At 42.7% G+C, this 26,670-nt stretch overlaps 1 protein-coding gene across 4 annotated transcripts in view; it reads right to left on the reverse strand.

The window, feature by feature from the left end:
- The window catches only part of foxred2 (FAD-dependent oxidoreductase domain containing 2), a 39,337-nt gene extending 16,229 nt beyond the window's left edge, over positions 1-23,108 (reverse strand). For 2 of the 4 annotated variants that reach the window (XR_009508536.1, XM_059953780.1), the window contains exons 1-4: positions 17,856-18,414; positions 10,932-11,183; positions 1,931-2,215; positions 413-579 (exon numbers count right to left, since the gene is read on the reverse strand). Coding sequence is in view for 3 of the 4 variants with exons in the window: in XM_059953780.1 (XP_059809763.1) it covers positions 413-579; positions 1,931-2,215; positions 10,932-11,183; positions 17,856-18,388 (1,237 nt within the window). In the remaining variant the exon portion in view is untranslated. Of the gene's footprint in view, positions 1-412; positions 580-1,930; positions 2,216-10,931; positions 11,184-17,855; positions 18,415-23,043 lie in introns of those variants that run through there. The other 2 variants (XM_059953781.1, XM_059953782.1) reach the window with 2 other exon arrangements.
- Positions 23,109-26,670: the final 3,562 nt, after the last annotated feature.

Genomic DNA, 26,670 nt, shown 5'->3' on the forward strand with positions numbered 1-26,670 from the left:
GCTTAATGTACTCTTTCAGTTCAGAAACTGCAATTGAGGGTGGCGAGGTGGAGGTACGTCCCTACCAAAGGAGGTGTAAGGCACTCCTTCTCTCTGCTAGTCTGCAGGTCACCCCCGGGCAAGGTGTAGCACCTGCTTAGCCCCTGTCCGGGATCACGTGAAGCTATGGGAGCAGGTGATGGATGGTCGTATGAGTAGCGGGTGCACATCACAAGCCCTGGTTACGTGACCACTGACAATCTCTGAATGGCTGGGGTCATCGGTCATGGAAACACACTGCTAAGAAGAAGGCAATAGCAAAACCACTTCTGTAGAGAAATCTGCCAAGAACAATCATGGTCAAAGACCACGACTGCCTATGTCATTCGACATGGCACATAACGAACAAACCGCGTTTGGTTCTGATACGTACCTGTATAGCGAAACCCATGGATGAAGCCGCCAGCTGCTTTCCTAAAATCAATGGAATGACTGGCTGCCCCTGTAACAAACATTCCTGGAAGATTTACTGCTTCATAAGAGGCTTTGATCAGTGGATACTTATTCATGCGACCTTGACCCCTCTGAGGCTTCGTAAAACTGTTGGGAAGACAACAGCATTGGGAAAACAAAATGAATGCTTCAGCAATTTAGGGCGGTGAAGTAAATAAAGCTACTGCCTCACATTGCCACAAACAAATTTATTTCTACCTCGGGTGCTATCTGTATGGAGTCCATGGTACTCCATTTCCCTCCCACATCCCAAACATATGCAGATTAGTAGATTAATTGGCCCAAGACTACAAGTGGTGGAATCTGGGGGGAGTTGACAAAAATGCGGGGAGAATAAAAAAAATTAACACATGACTGATGGTTTGCATAGACTTGGTGGGACAAAGGGTCCTTGTCTATGCTGTACCTCTCTGTGGCTTAATGAATTTTAGGTCCCTTCTGTCTTCATAGTAGTCAAGCTAGGTACCCCTCGATCACTGTCACTGAGACCTTTAATTCTACATTCATTCTGTCAACACAAGTAAAGAAAAAGACTTGGGGAAAAAGGTTAAAATGAATTAAGTACACAGGAATTGGATAAGTATGGTTATGGATGTTTAAGATACAAACACCTATGATGGAAGTTACATAGGGTTACACACATTATTTTGGACAAGAAAGAAATGGACGAGAAGAGATACATGGAATTTATTATTCAACCACTATTATTACTATTTTTTTGAACAACTATTATTATTTAGTTTAATAGTGTGGAATTACAATTGCACATAAATATCTATTTAAGTGTCTAATTATTTTTCTTTTAATATCATCTCAGTGTGTACTTGTGAATGTATAAATATATATAGATTTATACATATACAAAAAATGGAAAAGGTTTTATATGTAAAAAAGTTTGTGTAATACTTGTGAATACCTTATCCAAATAAAAATAAAATTAAAAAAGAATTCCACATTCCTTCTCACTCTGACCTCTTGCACTATACCAAAACAGCTCAGTGTAAGTTCAAGGACTGTCACTTCATCCTCTAACTCATCACTTTACAACTGTCAACAGTTAACAATAAATTTCAGACAAGTAGTCTTTCCAGTTTGTCATCTACTTCTAACTCAAAATTATCTCTTTCTGTAGACATTGCCTGACTGATAGGGCATTTCTTGCATTCTCTTTTATTTCAGATTTACAGCAACTTCAGTGTTTAAACAGTACTGTATTGTCAATATGGAGCAGAGAACAAGTCTGTAACACAAACTAGCCGGAGCAAAGGATACGAGGGCGGAGCACTATGGGGGATACAAGTGTGGGAAAGGAGATGCGGAATTTCATGAATGGAATAGTGCACCAGAGCACTGCATAAATAATAATCGTAATAGCGAGAGGGAATCTTCTGTAGTTGTTACTTGGCACCAGTGAATGGTTCTCCAACTATTCACTTACTTGTTGAAAATGGAGAAGTCGAACTTCCAACCCATGCAGCGGATAACACGATCGTAAGGTTGACGCACCGCTAGGTTATCTGCCCATTCTTCAGACAGTAAGCGTGACACACTGCTGTCATAGGGTATATCTTGCGAGGTGCTTTTCTGGTCAAAGTGACGCCTTTGCCGTAAGTGGAACTTTCCCTTTTTGTCTCGGATTATCATAATGTTTTCCAGGTCTCCCTCCAGCAAACCATCCAGTGACTTCAGTTGATAGGTGTCCAACAGAGCATTGTTCACTGCCCTGAAAAACACAAGAATTGTAAAGGTTCAAAGGTACATTTAATGTCAGAGAAATGTATACAATATACATCCTGAAATGCTTTCTCTTTGCAACCATCTACAAAACAGAGGAGTGCCTCAAAGAATGAATGACCGTTGAAAGTTAGAACCCAAAGGTCCCCACCCCCCAAGCTCCCTTCCCTCCCGTGCGTAAGAGGCAGCGAGCAACAATTCCCCTTTTCCCCACCGGCAAAAATAAAGTGCACCCGCTACCAGCACTCAAGCATGAGCAAAGACACAGGCTTGCAGTTACCCCAAAGACTACATTGTTCACCTGATAATTTGACATGCTGCAGGCTCTCTCTCTCCTAATAAGGAAGAAAGAGGTGGCTCCATTCTAAATAGCTGTTAGGTAGTGAAAGTATTAGGGTTCTTTCACCTAGCACCACTTAACAGACAACTAACCAACACAATTTTACATGCATCAGCCTGAGGAACTCAAATGGACAGACAGTGATATTTCGTACAGTCCGGTCTCTACCCTACTAGAGAGGGTGCAGAGCAGATTCACTGGGAGATTGCATGGGATGGAAATTCTTCAGAGAAGAGATTAGGCTAAATGTTAAGCATTTGTTCTCCATAGATCAGAGGAAATTGACAAGAGCATTGATAGAAGTACATAAGATTATGAGAGGCCTGAATAGGGTAGATACTTTTCCCCCTGGCAGGGGTCTTTCAGACCATAGGGTATAAGTTTAAGTTTAGAGGGGAACACTCTGCCCAAGGCAGGCACTCTCACAACATTTAAGCATTTTCACAGGTACTTGAATCACCAAGGCATGGAAGGCCATGGACTAGAGCTGGTAAATGGAATCAGTACAGAAAGGTACTTGGTGGTTGGGATGGACATTAGAGGTAGAAGGACTGTTTCTATGATTCTATGGAAAAGCAGTACCCTGCGAGCGAGGCCAGGTCAGTTCTATCTGTGCAATAGAAGCTGGCTTGCTCCTCTGCTCTTCCAATTTTGATCAGGGTGTTAGAACCTGTGTCAAAGGTTACCCAACCTGGGGAAAGTGCCTCAGAGCTGAACAAACATTATGTCACTGAGGTCAAACTATCTTTAAATCCATATATAATACGAACAGGCTGTTTCACTGTACGTTGCCTTGTGGCTAGACCCAGCAAGTGATACAGTTCAGTCTGCTCTGAATGTCTTGGAGTTCAGCAAACCTTCTCACTCCCCAAATCATGTTTAACCACAGCAGCAATTTGTATCCCAAAGCCAGTATTGATCGGCAATGCAAGCCCTACTTCCAGAAATATGTCGACTGCAGTTCAAACCGTACTTACAGAACTACCTTCCAAAAATGTCACCGAACATTCTTGACAGAAGTATTCAAACGTTATTAACATAATATTAAATATAATATTAGTTATATTATAATATTAAAATTAAAACATTAAAACACTTAAACATCAGTAAACACATAAAATAACTAACTGTAATTTCAAGAAAAAAGCAGATGCTGTAAGTCTAAAATAAAATCAAAAAATGTTTCAAATGTTCAAGCTGGCCAAGCCACATCTATGGGAAGAGAGACAGAGTTAACATTTACAATGCGACCTCCTCTACGTCAAAGAAACCGAATGTCGACTGGATGAGTGTCTTGTGGAGCACCAGCAGTCAGTCTACAGAAGCATCTCTGAGCTTCCCGTCACTTTAATACTCCAGTACCATTTCAATGAGGCCCAATGCAAACCTCATCCATCTATAGATTTATTGAGTACACCCACAAGAAAATGAATCTCAGGGTTGTATATGGTAAATTTCAGGGTTATATATGCACTTTGATAATAAATTAGCATTGAACTTTGAAAACATTGCAGCCTTCTGGACTCGATATTGAATTCCACTTTCACAGATAACTTGATTTCTCCATCTGTAGCAGTCATTTGATAGTTTTTTTTAAAACCCAACCCTCCCTTTTTTCTTTGGGAGTGGAAGAGATTTCCAGTCTGACCTATAGCAATGTCTATGTTCTACATTCCATAGCACTTACATCCTTTTGTCTATGTTCTCAGTCTCTATCAGCTCCCACTCACTCATAGAGTTCTACAGCATAAAAAGAGGCCTCTCAGCCCATCTAGTCAATGGCAACCTGTTTTTACGCCAAGTCCTATTCACCTGCACCCATAGTTCTCCATCCATGTGGCTATCCAAATTTCTTCTAAATTTTGCAACTGGACCTGCATCCCACCACTTCCACTGGCCGTTCCTTCTGAGTGAAGAAGTTCTCCCTCAGGTTCCCCTTCAATATTTCACTTTTCACTCTAAACCTAGTCTAGTCTCACCCAACCTCAGGATGAAAAAATCTGCATGTCACCCTAGCTATACCCCTCGCTGACCGGATAATCTCGTTATTCTACTATGGCAATCCATTGTTTACCTTATCAGACATATCCCTTCCCCACCCTCTCCACTTCTGACTAAGGTTCTATTCTCTCCTTCCCATTTTAAACAATGAGATCATCTTTGCATGCAAGACAACAATGAAAGTCTTTTAAATTAATTAAGAAAAGTCTGATTTTCTTGAAACTTACTTCCCTCACTCAAAGCTGTTTACTCCCCACTGAAACTGTCTAACTGGCATAAATTCAGCAGGCATATTTTCCATGGCAGCTGCCGGGCAATCACAGGGTAATACTGTTCCAGCACAAGAATCCGAGGAATGTGAGTTGGAGCTCAGTCAGATAGATGGGTAACAAGCCCTCGGGAGGTTTGAGGCTTCCACTTTTTTTAAAGATGGCTCTCAAATGAGATTCCAATGTCATCTGGCCTTCACCTCTTAGGCTACGTCCACACTACGCCAGATAAATCTGTAACCCAAGCTTTTTCTCTTCGTTTTTACCCTCTGTCCACACTAAAACGGCGCTTTCGTCCCCCGAAACCAGAGCTTTTCAGAAACGCTTTCCGGGGGGTGGGGGGTATTTCTGAAAATGCTGCTCGGGCAGATCCGTGTGGACGGGGTAACCGGAGACTTCTGAAAATGCTGTCAGATGGCAGCGTGCTATTTCATTGTTTTCTTGAAGGCAACCTAACAATTTCAGAACAGACGGCAAAGAGACTGAAGCCAGAAGAGTTAGAAATGTACTCACCAAATACTTTGACCCATAACTTACTGAATAAATAAGTATACTCACTTTGCTCTGCTTTTCTGTCCTTGCTCGTATGAAGGTGGTTTACCTATTTATGCAAGTACTTCTCTGACAAAGGATGTGTAACAGCCTAATGTAACATTGTATGGAAATACAAGATAACACTGATGCAGACATGTTTTACATATTTAACAAGGTGCTTTATTAATGCAACAGTTAGTCAGTTTTTCAATGTTCGTCATCAGCCAGGTCAATCGGTCCGTGATCTCCCTGTCGGTTGCCGCCGTACGCTCCAGTATTTGTTTTTTTTTTACTTATAAGTTCTCCTGCGTGAAAGCCAACAGCTGTCCGTTGTTCTAAGTTTTTCTAGTCTGTAACTACACAAACGCGCACTTTTACGGCGAGATTCGACACCAAACATGTCGCTTGTTTTCGGTAGATGTGTCCTGCGCATGCCCAGTAGGAGGAGATTCGCCGAAATCTCCGTTTCAATGTGGATAGAGATATTTTCAAAAACGCATTGTGTGGACGCCTATCGTTTTTACGCAAAACCGGCATTTTCAAAATTATCCAGTCTAGTGTGGTTGTAGCCTTAGATCATATGTGCACACTGTGTTCCAGAGGCAGTTATACCCCTTAGATTAATTACAAGTTTGATCAGGGACATGATGATTTAACTGCATAAGAGACAAGCAGAAGGATTCAGAGAGTAGTCCTGGAGGCATCTTAGTCCGTTCTTTTATTCAAGATATACAAGGTTCTTGCTCCCTGCTTGGATGAGGAATGCAGAGAAGTCCATGTCCAAGGCAGACGTGGCTCTTGAAGTGGGAGGAAGGAGGAAGACAAAACACATGTAGTAGTTATAATGGATAGCATCGGTAAGTTAACAGGCACTGTTCTTGGCAGCAGAGTACTGGTACCAGAGTTAGAAAGATCACTCCTGAATCGGAGAGGAACTTGAAGTGGGAAAAGGAAAAGCTTCAGTCGTCCTGGTCCACATAGGGACCAACAATATAGGTAGAACTAGAAAGGTGGTTCTATTAAAGGATTAGGAGTAGCTGGGAAAAAATTAAAACCTGGGATAGGAGAAATGAGCTCTGCTTCATGGGGCAGATGATACCAGTATTGAGGAAAGACAGCGCTGTTCTCTTGGGACGGGCTTTTGATAGTAATGGCGAATCACATAAACAGGCTTGTAAAAAGGCTTTAAAATATCTAGGAGGGTTAGGTTCAAGTGATGGAACGTTTAATGAATTAGAAAGAAATATAGAGCAGTAGCACAGGAAATCGAGGGGGAGAATGAAAAGTATGCAGGAAGGGTCACAAAGTGTCGTGTGCAACTTAATCTGGAGTTAACAAGATCTGTAAAACTTCTAGTGTTTATTTGGTTTGACCCTTTATTTGATTACGTATATAAGTAGCAACATTTCCTCTATTTTTTTCGGCTGCACAGACCAATCATTGCTCTGAGCAGGAAACCTTTATGCAGCCTGGAAACTGTGCAGCGCTTCACATTTTTTTTGTAGTAAGAATACAATGAATATTTAGAATGGAAATTGAAAAATCACATGCTTCTGATTTTATCTATTAATTGAAGGGTACAATGAAATACAGAACAACAAAGAAAATCTTTCATGTTTTGTTTACAGTTCCTTTATTACAAATCCACTGTCCGGATTAAGGGATGATAGTGTAGTGGTTAGCACAAACGTTTTGCAGTACCAGCAACCTGGGTTCATCACTGTCTCTATGGAGTTTGTACGTTTTCCCCAGACTACGTGGGTTTCCTCCAGGTGCTCTGGTTTCCTCCCGCAGTCCAAAATCTGTGGTTGGTGGGTTAATTAGTCATTGTAAATTTTCCTGTGATTAGGCTGGTTAAATCACTGGTTGCTGGGTGATGCGGTTTGAGGGGCTGGAAAGGCCTATTCTGTGCTGTAACTCAACAAATAAAATTAATTTTGTATCCAGATGAAAGATATGATCTTAACCCTCATTAGATCATCCAAATGTTCCACTTCTAGTGCAATAATTTGAAATCATAAGACTGAATCCACGTTAACAAGCTTGAAATGTTCCAACAATGTCAACCAGAATGGATAGTTTTTCAAATTCTTTGTTTCTAAGCACATAGTTCAATATATCAGTGAACGTAATCATTGAACCAGTATTAGATTTCTCAGAAACGACAAATTTGAAGTCACAGCATTGCTGCAACATTTTTGGAGCAATGCTTTTGGCACAGTTCATAATGGTAACTGAGTACTTTCTGTCAGTCGTACAACAATTCTCTTTTCCAAATTCCAAATTAGTTGCATTTGCAATAGCAACAGAGTCAAAAGCTTGACATCCTCTTAACGCATTGCCAGGAAATCTATTATCCAAGTTATTACACACACATTGAACGAATCGAATAACAGGTGCAGTACTGGTGCCAGAACTTATAGATGCATTCAGATCTTTCTCACTTTGTCAAGCTAATGCTGTAAATGGTGTTGCCAAGATACCGTGCCTAAAACTTGTTAATTTTTTGCTCTTGCTTTAATTGTATTCACACCACCTTTCTGAAGAAATTTACAAAGAGATGCCAGATCTTCTAAAACATCATTAAAGACAATTAATGCTACTTGATATTATGAATTGATCAAAATCTTCAGGCAGTGGTTGCTGATAGGATCATTACATTCATTAACTTGCTCTTTGCAATAATGGATCAAAACTTCACCATTCCCATTAAAACCGTGATGGCAAAATATCTTGACAGCCATCTTATTTTGTTTCGTGGTTGAAATGTCACAACATCAAAGTCTGTGACATTAGTTAATTCCAGCTGCACAGCAACAAAGACTATGTCGCGGGAGCACTTTGGTTACTGCTCAACCATGCACCACGCAGCTGAGAGGGAATAGTGATAACTAGATAGGACTGATGGTACAGTGGACTTGAATTCAGCACAAGGCCGACGATCCTGAGTTCAAACCCAGCCGGGCTCTAACCTGGGCAACAGCAGTATCTGTGAGGAAGAAAAGCCTAGCAATTCACTTCCATATTTTGCCATGAAAACCCTACGGACCCTATGGTCCATGAGGTCACGGAGAGTCGGACTCGACTTAATGACTGAACAAAACAGACAAATGATGGCATATATATATTAATGTACAAAATGCTGGAGGAACTCAGCAAGTCAGGCAGCATCTACAGAAGGCAATAAACAATCCATGTTTTGAACCATCAGGGCTGGAAAGGAAGGATCAGAAGACACAACAAGAAGGTGAGAGGGATAGGGAAGGAGTTCAGCTGGCAGGTGATAGGTGAGACCAGGTGTGACAGGTGAAATAGGCGAGACACCATGTTTCTAAGCTCTGTATCTCCTTCCTGTACTCTGACTCTTTGTTATTTGAGAATTGACGGACTATGGTGGTGTAACCTACAAATTTGTGGATGGAATTAGAGCAGAATCTGACATGCAGTATTGCGTGTATAAGGAGTAAAGGTTTGTGGCACCGTCTTATAAAGCACGATTATTGAGGATAACATGGCAGAGGTGTTGTTGCCTGTTCTTACTGATTGTAATGTCAGTGAGGAAGTCAAGGATCTCGCTGCAAAGGGAAAAAGGGAAGTGTTCAGTCCCAGGTCTCCAGAGCTGAGTGCAGGGCCAAGGAGATGGCATCTGTCAGGGAGGGTGGCAAATTGAAATGCACTAAGGTTGAGGAAAGATTAGCTTTACTTGTCAAATGTTATCAAAACCTGAAATCATACAGTGAAATCAGAATCAGCTTCATTATCACCGGCATATGTCTCGAAATTTGTTAACTTAGCAGCAGCAGTACAATGCAATACGTGATAATATCGAAAGAGAAAAAAAAAGAAAATAAACTAACAAATTAATAAATAAGTGGAATACATCATTTGCATCAAATCAAAGCATTAAGGATGTGCTGGGGGAGCCTGAAGCATCGTCATATTCCAGCACCACATAGCGTGCCCACAGTTTACTAACCCTAGCCCTGACCATACATCTTTGGAACAAGGGAGGAAAACTGGATCATCTGGAGGGTCCATGTAGAAACAGAGAGAACATATATGTTGGTAGTATTATGGTAACACACCCTTGAAATTGGCCTGGATGAAGTCACCAGCTATAACAGAGAGGACTTCAGGGTATTCCATTTCAATGCTCTTGACCAAGGATTATAGTTCATTAATTGCAGGCTTCACGCCTGCCTGGGATGGGACGTAGGCTATGTCAGGATAGCTAAAGTAACCTCCTGTGAGATGTATGAAAGATGGCATGTCACTGTCAGATATTCCAAGTCAGGTGAACAGGAACTCACCAGGATTATCACAGCTGACAGTCAAATGCCTTTCATCCTCTGTCCATCTTGGGTGTAGGATACAGTTGACATGCAATTACAAAAATACCCTCCTAAGACTGAGGCATCGCACAGCATAAGGGTCAAATTAAAAACACAACACTATAATAGGCCATTTGGCTACCTCAATACTTGCACCTATACCTTCCTGATCAACTACTCTCTGACATAGTGAATGCTGCATTGGAACTGCTCCCTGAATTCCCAGTGTGATTTATTAGTAATTGTCATTTACACAATAGATGCTGCAGATGCGGGAAATCTTGAGCAACACAGACAAAACACCGGAAGAACTCAGCAAGTCAGGCAGCGTCTACAAAGGGGGATAAGTAATCAACATTTTGTGCCAAGACCCTACCTCAAGTCTGAAAAGGAAAGGGGCAGAAGCCAGAAAGAGGGTAGAGGGTTCGGTAGGGAAGGTAGCAGGTGATAGGTGAAACCAGGTGAGGAGAAAGGTGGGTGGAGTTGAAGCCGTGCCCCACTCTCCCCACCAGCCATAATGGAATGGCAGAGCAGACCCAACAGGCCAGGTGGCCTAGTTCTACTATCCAGAACATCTACTGTGTATCCTCCTCAGATTTTGCCACTTGACCTGCTGAGTCCCTCCAGCACTTCGTGTGTGACCTAAACATAAAGCTTACTTTCCACAAATAGTTTCTTATTCTTGCTTTCTCCCCTTTCACAATCTTAAAGCTCGTCCAGCAGAAATTATGCTATCGAAGAGCATCTCCCACCTCCACTCTCAGCTCTTGTTTTCAATGACCTGGGACCTTAAACACAGTAAAACATTTCAATGCACGTCACAAGAATTGTATGCACACAACCCAACACTGAACCACTTCAAGAAATATTAGGACAAGTGGCCAAAGTTCTGAGTTTTAATACAGTAAATACACTACAAAAGAAATTTAGTGAAGAGATCCCAAGTCTTGGGAATGAAGCAGCAGAAGGCCTTCTTATCAACGTTGCAGGGAATGCATAAGTTGCCAAAACTGGAAAGCAGAGAGTAATTATATGTGTAAATATTACACGTATAATAACATTCATACAATTTGTTATTTTACTGAAGTTCTAGCTGCAATCAAATGAACTATTCTTCATGGTAATGATGAGAACATAAAGCTTTGAAATTCTGAAAGCGTGTGCAGGAGGAATAAGTCAGATCATTCCCCACCAAGCAAGGCCCTGAATGAAGTGTCCTATTTGACTCACCGGAGATCTCCAACATAATGAGTAGCCCAGGCGAGCCGTATTCGGGACCGACTCAACGCGTGGATAAAGTTAGTTACTCCAGCAATGTTGTCGGCCGTCTCAAATGCCGAATTGCCCCGACCTAGGATGAGGACCGATTGCCCAACAAAGTCAGCCGGGTCCACGGAAACACTCTCGTAGCCCTCAATGTATTCAGAGCCTGGAAAATTGGGCACATGGGGCACCCCTAATCCAGTTGCTACCAACAGGACGCTGGAGGGAGAAGGGGAAACAAGAAAGATAACAGCATGGCATTAGTAACAGTAGAAGACACGCGAGTGTACCCGCCAGTTCCCAGAATTTGACAGAACACTTTAACATGTCTCGTAGCTCTTGTCTGCCTGGAGGAAAGCTCCTGATGCTGTCAGGTCAATGGTCCCTTTAATGCCAAAGACCAGCACATCGGTGACCTGCGGCAAGCAGCAGAAGTTCAGTGCAACATAAACGTTGTGAGGTCTCTTTGTGTAAACAAAGAGATTTTAAAATGATGTCTCGTTGGGGTAAGGAGTAATACCTCATGCAACTTCGAAGCAGATATTATTTCTCAGCTGATTACTGATCCTTCTCTAAGATTTCCGAATCCCTCGTGCAACTTTGCTTAGTTTAAATCCCCTACCCTTTTTTGTAATTAACTTTTTTATTGAAGTTCATCATCAAACATTTCCGTAAGACGTATTTCAGACATTGTACACATATATCATATATATCACAAATCTCCACAAAGTATTTATCTGGGGTATACACTTATAGAAGAGTGGAAAGAAAAAACAAGCAAAAGGAAAGAACTATGTACAAGTAGGGAGTGATCTTTTTTTTAACAACAGATTCATTGATTTGTGAGAATAAAATCAGGCCTATGAGGCATTATGTAGTTAAACCATTTTCCCCAGTATGAATCAAATTGTTCCAACTTATGATTAACAGATGCTGTTATCTTCTCCATTTTGTAAATGTCTATTGTAATTTCCATCCATGCATTTAAGGTTGGGCTCTCCTGTGATAACCATTTCCTAGTAAGAGTTTTTTTAGCAGCCACCAACAGTATATTCATTAAATATTTATCTCTTTTCAACCATTCTTGAGGTATATATCCAAAATATATGGTCTTACACTCCAAGGGTATTTCACATTTAAAGATGTCTTGTAGGGCATTGTGTATCCCCCTCCAATAGTTTATGATAACAGGGCAGTCCCAAAAAATATGATAATGATTTACATTTTGATTTCCACAATTTCTCCAGCAAACGGGGAGGTTACTATCATAATAAAATATCTTATCAAGTTTTTCCATCCAAACTCCCTCCATTTCTGTGAACTGGTACACTTCCTTTGATATCTCCATATTGTTGTCCATTCTTCCTCAGATATAATTATCCCTCCTTCCTTCTCCCATTTTGTTTTAATGTATGAAGTCGAATGTGTTTTAAGATTTTAACCCCTTATACATGCTTGAAATGACTCTACTACCATTATCTGAATTATATGCTTTTCTAAATAGCTCTATCAAGCATGTACTTGCCTTGGTTACATTTTTAAGAGTCTTATTAACATATTGTCGCATCTGTAAATACAGATAAAAATCTTGTTTTTCTGATAAGTGTTTCTCCTTAAGCATTTCAAAACTGAACAGTGTTCCTTCTTTCATTATGTTGCAAAGAACTGTTATTCCTTTAGCTGTCCAGTCCTTAAATCTAGCATCCAATTTATTTGTAAACCCCCTTTCCTAAACTCCAGATCCAAGCTCCTCTCTTCTATCCTCACTGTTATGGAATTAAGTCTCACCCACCCCTATTACCAAAGCAACCACAAGTGGGACCCTAAAACGTGCAGTCTTCTGTCAACTTACTGGCAGTGGATCACTGGTAAAGCTTTTATTTGCAACAGAAAGCCATAAGATGGGAAGATAACCAAACTGACTCTCCAGTACAATACTAATCGACAGCTGTACAACTGGAGTGGTGCTTTTCGAACAAGACTTGACTCACTCCAATCGTGCAACGCTCTCTGCTCTCTCAGGTGAATTAAAGATCAAATCTGACTATTTTATAAGATGACTAGTTAAGTCCTCTTTGATGTCCTGGTTAATACTTATGTTCTTTAACTTACAAGGAAAACTGTTGCTTTTGCAATAACAGGAAAGGAATCTGTAGAAAACAGAGGATGATATTGGATAGATGTTTTTCGGACTAATACGATATGCAGTTTCCCAGATCTCATTTGTAAGGTTCATTAGTCTTTTCAACCTTTATAAACAACTGGGACGTGGTTCTTCAGAAGCAGAATCAGGCACATGTCGTGTTGTGAAAATAGTTAACCTTGTGGCAGCAGCACAATGCAATGCATGATAAATTGAGAAGAAGTAATGCAAAAACAGAAACAAATTTTAAAACAGTAATAAGGTAGTGTTCATGCATTTAATATCTATATAGAAATCGGTTGGCAGAGATGAAGCTGTTCCTGAATCACTGAGTGTGTACCTTCAAGCTCCTGTCCCTCCTTCCCGATGGTAATAATGAGAAGAGGGCATGTCTGGGTGGTCGGAGTCCTTAATGATGGACGGCATCTTTCTGAAGCACTGCTCCTTGATGATGCTCGTACCCATGATGGAGCCGACTAAATTTACAACTCTCTGCAACTTACTTTGATCCTGTGCAGTACCCCACAGCTCCATCCCACACCAGACGGTGATGTAGCCATTCAGAATGCTCTCCACAGTACATATGTAGAAGGTTTCGAGTGTTTTAGGTGACAAACCAAAACTCCTCAAACTCCTGATGAAATACAGCCGCTGTCTTGCCTCCTTTATAGCTGCATCGATATGTTGTGACCAGGTTAGATCCTCAGAGATTTTTTACGCCCACTTCTCCATTTCTGATCCCTCTATAAAGGATTGGTTTGTGTTCCCTCGTCTTATCCTTACTGAAGTCCACTATCAGCTCTTACTAACGTTAAAGGTTGTTACTATGACACCAACTAACTGGTATATATTGTTATCATTATAAACTTCGCAAATGATACAGAAACTAACAGAGCAAGACAGCAATGAGGATGAGGTTTGAGATGGAAACTGGGTTCAAGTTTCACCAATGTTCAGAAGAGAAGTGTGAAGTAATTCACCTTGGGGAAGAAAACATTCGGTAACGTCCATGTGTGACAATGGAATGATTTTTGAAGTGGGGAGACAAACCTTGGCATCTACATCCCCAGAGGAGACAAACCACATGGATACATCGGTTTATCAAGCATAAGGATTATTTGGGTTTATAAACAGAAGAACAGAAATAAAGACAAAGAAATCTTATTAGAATTTTATCACTCTTTGATGGAATATTCCAGACAATTCTGGATACTGCATCTCTGGCAGATGATGGCCTTAGTAAAGGCAGATGAGAGGCATTGATCGTGAGGATAGCCAGAGGATTTTTCCCAGGGCTGAAAAGGCTAATACGAGGGGGCATAGTTTTAAGCTGCTTGGAAGTAGGTACAGAGGAGATGTCAGGGGTAAGTTTTTCACAGAGAGTGGTGAGTGCATGGAATGGGCTGCCAGCAACAGTGGTGGAGGCGGATACAATAGGGTCTTTTAAGAGACTCCTAGATAGGTACATGGAGCTTAGAATAATAGTGGGCTATGTGGTAGGGTAAATCTAAGCAGTTTCTAGAGTAGGTTACACTGTCAGCACAACCTTCTGCACCAAAGGGCCTGTAGGTTTCTATGTTCAACACAGAGGGTCTATTAGAACAGAAGTGGTAGAATAACAATTCCATATGGAGATAGGATCCGTGATCTCATTGCCTGGTGCTTCCCTCATTCTACCACACTATGAATCCAGGACACAAACAAGTGAGGAGAACAGAGCACAAGCCTGGAGTAGCAGAGGAGTACATATAATGAGATGCCAGCCAGCTGAAGCTCAACACTGGACTGCTTTTTTTCGATGAACAGGAAAACAAAACACAGCAAAGCCAAGCAATCAAAATCCAACTGAACAGATGGAAGCTCCACACTCCTGTTGTGTTTAGCTGTGAATAGTCATGGGCATTTAAACGGCCAGAGAGGATAAAAGCACCAAGAACGGCAGTGACCAAGTCCAGCGTACAACTGCTAAGGAAATGGCTGAAGCATTTGCAATGTGTTCAGCTGGAAGTGCTGAACTTGCCTTCATCTTAAGAATCCTTCCATCACAAGTGCCAGTCTTCAGTCAATTCAATTTATTACATGTGATGTCAACAAAAAGCTGAGAGAACGAGACAGAGGAAAGGCTTTGGGACCAAATAACATCACAGCCAAAGACACAAGTTCTAAAGTCAGCTGTACTGTTAATCTGTTCCAACATAGTTAAAACATCAGACGTGGAAAGAAATTGTCTAATTGTCCTGTTCACATAAAGAACAATAATCAATCAGCAGGTTGATGAAAAGTACCACCATTTGTGATATCAAACTGCATCTACTCATTAATAATTTGCTCAACGGTGATCCGTTTGGGTTTTGAAAGGACAAACCAGCTCCAACCTTCATCACAGTCTTGACCCAAACATCATTCCAGGAGTGAGGCAAGAGTAACTGCCCGTGACACCAAGGTGACATTTGACCTCTACAGCAGCAAGAAGCCCAAACAAAACTGAAAATCAGCTGGCAACAAGGAGAAAACACTCCAGTGGAGTCATGCCTCACATAAACAATGCTGACTGTAGTTCTTGGAGACCAATCATTCTAACCTCAAGACATCACTGCAGAAGTTCCTCAGGATAATGTCCTAGACTTCAGGTGCTTCATCAATTACCTTCTTTCCAATATAAGTGCAAAAGTGGAGATATTTGCTAATGTTTCTACAATGTTCCATCCCATTTGTTACTTATCAACAAATGAACAGTTCATGCTTGTACACATTAAACCCAAGCCAATATTCAGACTTGACTAATAAGTGACAAGTTACATTTGGACAAAAGAAGCGCCAGACAACTACTGTCTCCAAAGGGAGCAAAACTAACTGCCTACCCCTGACATTCAATGACATTAACAAATAAATGACATGGCTACAAGAGCAAGCAGAACCTGAGTATCCCTGCATACTCAGGTTCTCATCTCTGCAACCCCAACGCCTTTCCACTGTCCCTCAGGTACGTCCGAAGCGCGATGGAATATCATCCAAATGTTTGAATGACTGTACCACCAACAACTCTCAAGAAGCACAACACTATCCAGGCAGAGGCCACAGATTTGACACTCTAATGCTCCAAGCATTTATTCTCAAGACCTTGAGCAAAGTGGCTGCACCATCTACTAAATGCATTATTTACTCGTTTAGCTTATTCCAACAGCACCTTCCAAAACCTGGTCTCAAGCACCAAGGATGGAGGCAAGAGGTAGAAGGGAACATCAACTTAATCAGGTTCCTCTCCAAACTGCGCTCCATCCTGACTTTAATATTTCCATTCTTTCATCACTTGCTTATCAATCCTGAACTCACTCTCTAACCTCACTATGGAGCACCTTCAGTGGGATGCAGCAGTTCAAGGTAACGTGTCACCACCGCCTTCTGAAGAGCAATTAAGAGCAGGCAATTTGTCTGTAACATTCAGTTCCTAAGAAATTAAAAAGACATTACCAGAGATGCATGACTTGAGAATGAATTGAAAATACTTGGATTATTCTCACCGGAACAAAGAAAGGTTAAACAATGTGATGAGCAGATTTCAGATGATGAAGTTGGTTATTAAAAAGAAAAAAAATGAAAAAAATATTTCATCTACTGTATGGGTCAGTAACCAGAGGTCAAGGATTTGAAATCATTGGCAAAAGATTAAATGGGGCAAAATTCCAATCAAAGTTTTGGAACTTGTTACGCTCTCCTTGAAATAATTTTAGAAGAGAATTGGACAGGTATTTGAAGATAAAGAACAAGAGTTTAGGATGAATACTTTGGTTTAGGAACTCAGTAAAACTGCTCTTAGAGTCTGACAAGGCAAACAGTCCAAATGGTCTCCTTAAAAACACAAAATGCTGGCAGAACTCAGCAGGCCAGACAGCATCTATGGGAGGAGGTAATGACGACGTTTCGGGCCGAAACCCTTCATCAGGAGTGAAGTAACATGGGATGGTCGAGGGGGAATAAGAAGTTGGGGGAGGGATGAAATAGAGAGCTGGGAAGTGATAGGCTGGAGGGAAATGGGCTAGGGGGAAGGTGGAGAATTATGGGAAATAAAAGAGAAAGAAAGGTAGGATCTGGGGGGAGATTGTAGTGAGGGGGGAAAAAAGAGAACCAGACTAAATTTATAGATAGGGATGGGGTGGGGGGGGGCAGGGGTATCAACTGAGGTCTGTGAGTTGAATGTTCATGCCGGCAGGCAGGAGGCTACCTAGGCGGGAGATAAGGTATTGCTCCATCGACCTGCGTGTGGCCTCATCTTGACGGTAAAGGAGGCCATGGGCAGACATATTGGAGTGGGAGTGGTCTGTGGAATTGAAGTTGTGTTTTTATTTATTTCCAGCATCTGCAGATTCACTCAAATGGTCTCCTTGTTTCTTTAAAGTCTATTTACTCAGAAAGTAAGCAGCACACTAAGAAAATTACAACAAAAAGAACTGCTGGGTTATTTCCAACAGTTTGCTTTCTTTAAATCTCATTACAAGAACCTCTCTACAAAAAAATCCATGAAGATAATAGATCGCTTAATAAAAACTACAGAAATCCCCACTGAGTAGATTATACTGTTGTAAGAGAAATGGACTGATATCTCCATTGAGACTAATTGGAGAAATACCCAAACATTCTGGTAGGAAATAGCAAAGTTTTTACATGCACCCTTGACCAAGGATAAGCAAAACCACCCGTTATCCTCAGCATAACATGAAACCGACCAAGGTTACAATGCTCTACCATACCTGCACCTGTAATGATGGTTATTCTGATCTGTCAGAAAGAAATAATGCCCATTCCAGGCCTGGGGATCGCTTTCCGCTTCAATCCACTTTATGTCTGTGTTGTACTGAACTTTCAGTTTCAACGTTTTAGTGAAGTCATTTAAGTATTGGAGCATGGTGTCAGCATGAGGGAAGAAATCTTTGGAGTAGTGCTTGAAGAGGAGATTGTCATCATGACTGAGCAGTGAGTTCCAGTCATGGCGGAGGTTAAACTCTCTGTTCTGTTTGCCAGTGTAACGCTTGTTGATGCTGATGAGCTTCCGATGGCGAGGATAATGTATAAAAAAGCTCCCAGAGATGTTACTACGTTCAAAGATCAGATATCGCCTTTGGGACTGATGGAGAAAGTAACCAATCTGCAAGCCACCAGGACCTGCCCCTATCACACAGTAATCAAGGTGGAGGTAGTTTGATGGTACAGCTCCACTCCAAGAGGAAAAGGCAATGAATGCCACAAGTGTGCCAAGCATACATCTTATCCATGATGCTGACATGCTGCTCCCACTCCATCAACGTCCAACTGGAAATGAAAGAGAAAGACATTCACCTTGAGACTTAATGTCAGGCACTGGTCAGGGGCACTTCCAACTAAGTCACAATCACGTGAGTTCAAGTCCACATTTTCATCACAAGTCTGGTTCACCCGATTATTACAACATGAGCAGACACTTAAACAGGCAAGCCACTGTGGGCTGAAAGGGCTGTTTTCATTAGTAATCACTGACACACAACTGTTGAGAAATAGTCCATGTGGGAGACCTGGTGGAGGTTTATGGGGTGATGAGAGGCATAGGTAGACAGTTGGTATTTTTTTCCCCAGGACTGAAGTATCTGATACTGGAGGATATACTTTTCAGGTGAGACCAGTGAGTTTGGGGAGATGCGTGGTGCAGTTTTTCATACACAGTCACTAGGAATCCGTTGCCAGCGGTAATGGCAGAAGCAATTGCGATAGAGGTGTTCAGACAGCTTTTAGATAGCACACAAAATGTGGAGAGAATGGAGGCATACGGAAATTGTGTAGGTAGAAGGGATTAATTTAGTAAGCTTTTTAGTTAATTCAGCACATCATCACTGGCCTGAAGGCCTGTTCTTGTGCTGTACTGTTCTATGCTCCAACGCCGATTGCAGCCCCTCAATGTGCAATGGTGGAAGAGGCCTCAACTGAAGCCCATCCCCACAGAGTCCCTTGCTGTGACTGCAACCAGCTTCAACACAACCCTCAGCACGTGGCCCTCCACCACAAAGCAGTTTACAGCCTCAGCCTGGACAACACCAGTGAGTTTCGGGAAGTCCAGGGTGCAACTTTCACTGCTGATAACTTCCCAGCAGCAGCTGACAGCTGAGCACCCCTCTGCCTCCAAACAGCTTGTATCTTCCCCCTCCTCTTCCCATTCTATCTGCTCGTCACCCACCCTCTCCCACTTTTCCCTCCCTCCACTGTTCCCATCGGCCATCCCACCTCCCTTGACTCCTGCTCCATCTTCCTCATTATCAGCATCCTTCATCTGCAGCCCTTTGTTGCCCTCACCGAGCACCTCACAGCCTCTGCCCTATTTCCACTTTTCCCTTCTCATCCACATCCACCTATCATTTGCCAGCTCCTGCTCCACCCCCTCCTCTTACTTCACCATACTGGCTATTTTCCAGTCCATATGAAGGGTCTCTGCCCCAAACACTGACTGAATATCTCCCGCAGTCTGACTCAGTCTGTCCACTAGTTTGTTTTGCAAAATCGTATTAGAAATCAAGCTAGGTAATTATTCAAGCTTTGGTTATTTGAGACTGCTGGCCTGTAGTTCATCGGAAGCCTCTGATTCTCAAAGCTTGTCCCCCAACACTGGAGATCTCCTCAATTCACATCCATCTGCTTTAGGCTCACTCATAAAGAATGGTCACTCTGGAATAACCAACCACACCGCTACGATGAACAAGAGAACGTCTGCAGATGCTGGAAATCCGAGCGACGCACACAAAATGCCTGAGGAACTTAGCAGGTCAGGCGGCATCTGTGGAAAAGAGCACAGTCGACATTTCGGGCCGAGACCCTTCATCAGGACTAAAGAAATAAAGATGAGGAGTCAGAGTTAGGAGGAGGGGTGGAAGGGGAGGAAGAAACACAAGGTGAGAGGGGAGGGGAAGAGGGCGGGAGGAGGGGGGAGGGGAGAGGGAGGGGAAGGTGGATGGGGGGAAAATGTCGACACTTGCAGTTCCCTCCAGCAGTGCACTGCTTAGTGATTGATTGGTAAGTATTATTTTGTTTCTTTTACTAGCTTATTAATAATTTTTCTTTCTTTTTGTGTTTTTTCAAGTTACTCTATAATAGAGTAATTTATTATATCCTTGAATAAGTGTACAGTGTCTCCTTTGCGGATGCCTCTTGTTGCTGAAAGAACAAAGGAAATTTATCAAAATATTTTCATGGCAGACCCTGGAGCTTGAGCTTGAAAGCCTGATTACTGGTATTTAATACATATGTTTGTCTCTATAGAGTTTATCGAACATTGAAGATTCTTCACAATCAACCTTCTTCCACCGACTGAATGGATTCTCCCCAAAGCCCAGTATGGACAGAAAGCAGCCACTTGGTCCATGGTCAGCCAAGAACGGTCTTTTGAACAATACCACTTCCCAACTTCTAGCCCATAACCTTGTAGTCGCTGACTCTGAAGGTGCTTTTCCAGGGTCATCTAAAATATTGTTCTGCCTCCACTATTCTTTCAGGTAGTAAAACCGAGACTCCAAAATATTCCTTGAGTGAAATAAATCTTTTCTCAACTCCCCTCCAACATCTTAACCAATTGACAAATGTGTGTTCACAGTTACTAGCCTTTTAATAGATCCTTTGGGTTTATCTTGTCTAGGCTTCCCATAAAAGACGTCAATGAAAATCAGCCATGATTTCCTCTGTTCCTAAGTAAAACATACCATGGTAGCTCTCCCTGTGTAACTACAGTTCTCCAACCCTAGCTTCACTGCAATAAATCTTCTCTGCACCCTGCCTAACTTCATAACACACAGGAGATAGTTTCATGGCCAAAACTATAGACATTAGTGGAGCTAATGATGAGGGTTGTCCTCAACCTCTCCTTCCAGTGACCAACCAGCTGCTCCTCAAAGCAAGGTGTGGAACCCAGTTAAGCATAATGGACGTGCTCTTCACCACATGACAACTCCAGTAAATAAAACAGGAGCAGCGTCTGACACTACACATGGCCTTGCTCGACCTCACTAAACCCTTTCACCTCATGAATCAGTAGGGACTTTCCTCAAATTCGGCTTCCTGCAAAAGTTTGTCTCCTCCTTACTCTTGCTTCATGGTGCCCCACATGGATGTGTCGTTGCTTTGACACTTTTTCAGTCTTTCTCACCACAGTGCCACAGTACACCTCCAAGAAGCTGCCCACTGGAAACGGAGCTGTTCTTCGCAACTAGTGGGAAACTGTTAAAACCACATTTTACTTCACTTCAGGATAAAGGTCACACAAATCTCAATAGTCTAGCTGCAGTATGCAGATGACGTGCTTTTGTGCAGCAAGGCCCAAACATTGTCCGCTCATTGACCGAAGTGTGCGAGGGTGGACTTTACAGTCAACATCCACAAGATCTTTGCCGTACAGTGCTGCTCTATAAAGACAATAAAGAATCGTGGTGGCGTTCTGGGATCCTTTCCAACATCTCCAGATGAAGGCGGACGTTCACTATCAATTTCCACTCACCAGGACAGCCTACATCTGAAAAGGGTGTGTGCAGGTCAAGGTCTCAAATGGGCTCAAAACTCAAGGCAGCAGTGACCCTTGCCATCCAATAAACCTTCTGAGGGCTGGACAACCTACAGCAGGCACAACGTATAACTAAAACACCACCAGTGTAAAATTCTCCAAATACACATAAGGATGGTCAACCAGTATCAGTGTCCTCTTCCAAACCAGCGTCATAGTCTCCATTACACTAACTGTGCTCAGTGGGGCAGACCACATTGTTGACAGCAGACTCACGTAAAAGACATTCCATGCCAATATTTCAGGGTACGTCAGATTTCTGAATAGTCTGAGAATCCATGAACACTGCCTCACTAATTTGCTCTCTTTTTGCACATTATTTTTATTTTGTATTTCTTATTGTAACTTATAGTAATATTTTATGAATTTCACTGCCACAAAGAAACAAATTTCATGAGCTATGTCAGTGATAATAAAATTAATCCTGATTCTGAATGGGCTTTTTCTGTGCTGCCTCACTTCCCTGTTGTTACCCTCTCCAACTTGGAGAGGGGGCAGTTCAGAACCCGCACACCATTACCCACCACTCCCACAGTACCCCCACCCCACTGGGTTGGCCATGCAGCATCATAATGCAACCTCATGTGACCAAAACAGGACTGACAGAAAAAAAGAATTGGAAATAAAAACAGGGACAGCTTGAAAAAGGCATATAAATTTAGGTAAAATATTCATTTTAATAGAATTGATTTGACCAATCAATGATAAAGAGAAAGGCGACCAATTAGAAAGTGTCTTTTTCACATAATTCATTAAGGTTAGAAATCTTTCTCGGAATAGATCTTTATAATAATTCTCAGTGATTGTTACACCCAAATATGTAAATTGTTTTCTTACAAAGGAAGGTTAATATCGGTTGGTATCAAATTATTTAAAGGAAACAATTCACTTACGTAAATTCAATTTATATCCAGAAAAAAAGAAAGAAATGTGGCCGTGGTTTGTGGGGGTGCTGCTCTCGGACATGCTTGCAGTTACACTGCCCCTGTTGATGCTGTCCAAGACTTACTGACAGATCAACCAGTCGGGTAGAATGGGTTAATGGAAAGGGAGTTAGTTGATGGGGAATGTACTGAGAATCATTTGGAACGGGAACCCACGACCCCAATGTCGGGGGACGATCTGGCGTGGACGTTTACAGCAGGCATGATCGAACGGGATGAGGACTGTGGGGAATCGGGAAAAGGACAAAGCAGGGCGCGGGGGAAATGTGACGGGGTGTCGGTGTCTGGCGAAGACGGCCCCCGGGGTCACCACTCGGTCTCCTAACTCCCAGGTGCAAAGTCACGGCGCTGCGCCGTTCCTCTCGGGTGTTAGGGGGCAAAGGCATTTCAAACGACCCGCGTCTCCCGCCGCCCCGGACCGACCTGCTGCCATCGGACCGACCCCCGTCGCGGCTCCAGCCTCCGCGCCGTCCCCGGTTGCGTCAGACGTCACTTCCGTCGCCGGCCGGCGTGAGGGGGTGTGACGGGGTTGGGGCGAGAAGGGGTGGGCGCTGAGTGGGGGGGGGAATCCGAACGGACATTGCCTTAGCGCTCCCTCTACAGGCTGGAGGGAGAACAGCAGGGAGCGCGGCAGCGCAGAGCAAACCCATTTAGCATCAGAATCAATTATATCGTCTATTTTAACTTCATGTCCACAGGACTTGTTTCCAGAATGCATCAGGCTTGTTTAGATGTTCCTTTGGAAACTTCTGACGCTGAATTTTGGCCGCAATGAGTAAAGGGTGCAGAATTTCATGAAAAGAACACCTCTCCAACTGTTAAGCACCGGGGTGGATCGATAATGCTTTGGGCTTGTGTTGCAGCCAGTGGCACGGGGAACATTTCGCTGGTAGAGGGAAGAATGAATTCAATTAAATACCAGCAAATATCACACCGTCTGTAAAAAAAAGCTGAAGATGAAAAGAGGATGGCTTCTACAACAGGATAATGATCCCAAACACACCTCAAAATCCACAATGGACTACCTCAAGAGGCGCAAGCTGAAGGTTTTGCCATGGCCCTCACAGTCCCCCGACCTAAACATCATCAAAAATCTGTGGATAGACCTCAAAGGAGCAGTGCATGTAAGATGGCCCAATAATCTCACAGAACTTTTGCAAGGAAGAATGGGTGAAAATCCCCCAAACAAGAATTGAAAGACTCTTAGCTGGCTTCAGAAAGTGTTTACAAGCTGTGATACTTGCCAAAGGGGGTGTTACTAAGTACTGACCATGCAAGGTGCCCAAACGTTTGCTGCGGGCCCTTTTCCTTTTTTATTATTTTGAAACTGTAAAAGAGGGAAATAAAAAAGTAATCTTGCTTAAAATATTAAAGAAATGTGTCATCTTTAACTTCATGTCTTTCAGAAATCAAATCATCTTTTACTTGCTTAGCTATTCACAGTAACAGGAATTTTGACCAGGGATGCCCAAACGTTTGCATGTCATTGTAAGTACTTTGATAATAAAATTTACCTTGACAAAGAGCAAAATAGTGAGGTAGTGTACGTGGGTTCACGGACTGTTCAGAAATCTGACGGCAGAGTGTAAGAAGCTATTCCTAAAACTTTGAGTGTGGGTCGTCAGGCTTCTGAACCTCCTCCTGGGTGGTGGTAATGAGAAGGGGGCATGTCCTAGATGACGAGGGTCCTTAATAATGGAGGCTGTCTTCTTGAGGCAGCGCCTATTGAAGATGTCCTCGACAGTGGGGAGGCGAGCGCCCGTGGTAGAACTGGTTAAGTTTACAACGGTCTGCAGCTTTTCTCAATCCAGTGTGATCCGGTTACCCATCAGCACAAGAGCCAGAATCAAAGTACTTACAAACCTGGAGTGACATTAGTTTCCCATGTGCAACTTCCCACATCTGCAGTTCGCTTCATTATACTGAATTTGAGAATGAAGTACTTGTGGAATTAGCACTGGAATGAAACCAGGGTTTAAGGATGATCCAGTTGTGTGTGTTCGTATATCCGCGCACGTGTAATGCTACTGTGACATTGTAAATTACCTCGATATCAATAAAGTATCTATCTATCTATAATTCTCTGAAGTTCCTCTCCTCCTCACCTATCACCCCACCAGCCTCCCGTCCAGCACATAATTGTTCGGACCAGACCCAACCAGTTCCTCTCCACCACCACTCACCTCCGTCTACTGGAACTTGTCCTCACTCTCAATAATTTCTCCTTTGGCTCCTCCCACTTCCCTCAAACAATAGGTGTAGCCACGGGCACTCACAAGGGTTACAGCTCGGCCTGCCATTTTGTTGGCTACGTTGGACAGTCTACGTTCCAAGCCTACACTGGTGTCTGTCCCCCAGTCTTCCTACACTACATTAACAAATGTATTGGTGTTGCTTCCTGCACCCGTACCCAGCTCGTTGACTTCTTCATCGACTTTGCCTCCTAACTTCCACCCTGCCCTCAAATTTACCGGGTCCATTTCCGACACCTCCCGCCCCTTTCTCAATCTCACTGCCTCTGTCTCTGGTGTCTGTCATAAGGAGGAATTTCTTTAGCCAGAGTGGGGTATATCTGTGGAATTCATTGCCACAGACAGTTGTGGAGGCCTAGTCACTGCGTCAGTCATAGAAAAGTACAGCACAGAGACAGGCCCTTTGGCCCCTCTAGTCCATACTGAGCTATTTAAACTGTCTACTCCCATCGACCTGCTCTCGGAGCATAGCCCTCCGTACCCCTGCCATCCACGTACCTCTCCAAACTCCTCTTAAACGTTGAAATCAAGCTCGCATGCACCACTTACTCATTCCACACTCTCACGCCCTTTGGAGCAAAGGAGTTCTCCCTTGTTCCCCTTAAAGATTTTACCTTTTACGTTTAACGCATGGCCTCTAGTTGTAGTCCCACCCAACCCCCAAGGCAAAAAAATGTATAGTTAAAGTCCTTGATTAGCAAGGGCATCAAAGGCTAGAGGGAAAAGGCAGGAGAATGGGGTTGAGGGGGAAAGTAAAGGAGCTGTGATGGAATGGCAGAGCAGTCTTGATGGGCTGAATGGCCTAATTCTGCTCCTTTGTCGTATGTATTAAAATGAGATAGGGAGTTCTGACACAATGAACGAGAACACAGCCAACACTATTGGGAAACTGATGAAAAAGCTTCAATGGTAATTCGAAACCTTTACAAGCCACGGCTTAACCCTCCGTGTGCCGTGTCAACCTCTGGTTCCACACATTGTTTCTGCGATCTGCAGCGAGTTCTGACTGGCTCCCTGCAGAGAGAGATAAGAAGATCAAGGTGTGACTTTCAAACAGAAATTCTTGGAAGGAAAATTTTTGCAGGTTATGGAGTGAAGAGCAGGAGAGTGAGACAGCTATTTTAAAGAGTTGAAGGGTTGAATGGCCTTCTGTTTTAAAGTTCTTTGAGATCCCATTATCCTAGGAAAAGACCTACTATTATACAAGTTAGGGGCTTGGATAATAAGTCATGATAGGGTAAATTATGATGTCAAGAGTCCATTTTATTGTCCAAGGGAAACATTACAATAGTCTTATAACAGTGCTGCCCTTAAATCCGGTGGTATGTGCTTTCAGATTTAAGTATGTATATGTTTATTTATTTGTCTATTTATCTATCAATTTATTTATTTGAATTAATGATTGATTGAGATACGGTGCAGAATAGACCCTTCAAGCCAAGCTGCCCAGCAATCCCCCAATTTCACCCTGGGACAATTTACAATGACCAATTAACCGACCATCCAGAATGTCTTTGGACCGTGGGAGGAAACTCCAGGTGCTCCTCACATGCAGCAGTGGGAATTGAACCCGAGCCACCGGTACTGTGAAGCGTGGTGCAAACCGCTACCCTACTGTGCCCCCCCCCCAATGGGAGAAAGTAGATAAAACTGAGCTTGGACTAACGATTTGAATCTGTTTTCTTTGGCTGAGCATGCAGCTTGCTGAATTGAATTGAATGATCTTCATTGTCATTATACACAGGTACAATGAGACTCCGTTTGGTTTCCTCTCAGGCAATCAAACAAAGCGGCAGAT

The sequence above is a fragment of the Hypanus sabinus genome, chromosome 29 (assembly GCF_030144855.1).
Source record: "Hypanus sabinus isolate sHypSab1 chromosome 29, sHypSab1.hap1, whole genome shotgun sequence".
In the NCBI taxonomy this organism is placed as follows: domain Eukaryota; kingdom Metazoa; phylum Chordata; class Chondrichthyes; order Myliobatiformes; family Dasyatidae; genus Hypanus; species Hypanus sabinus.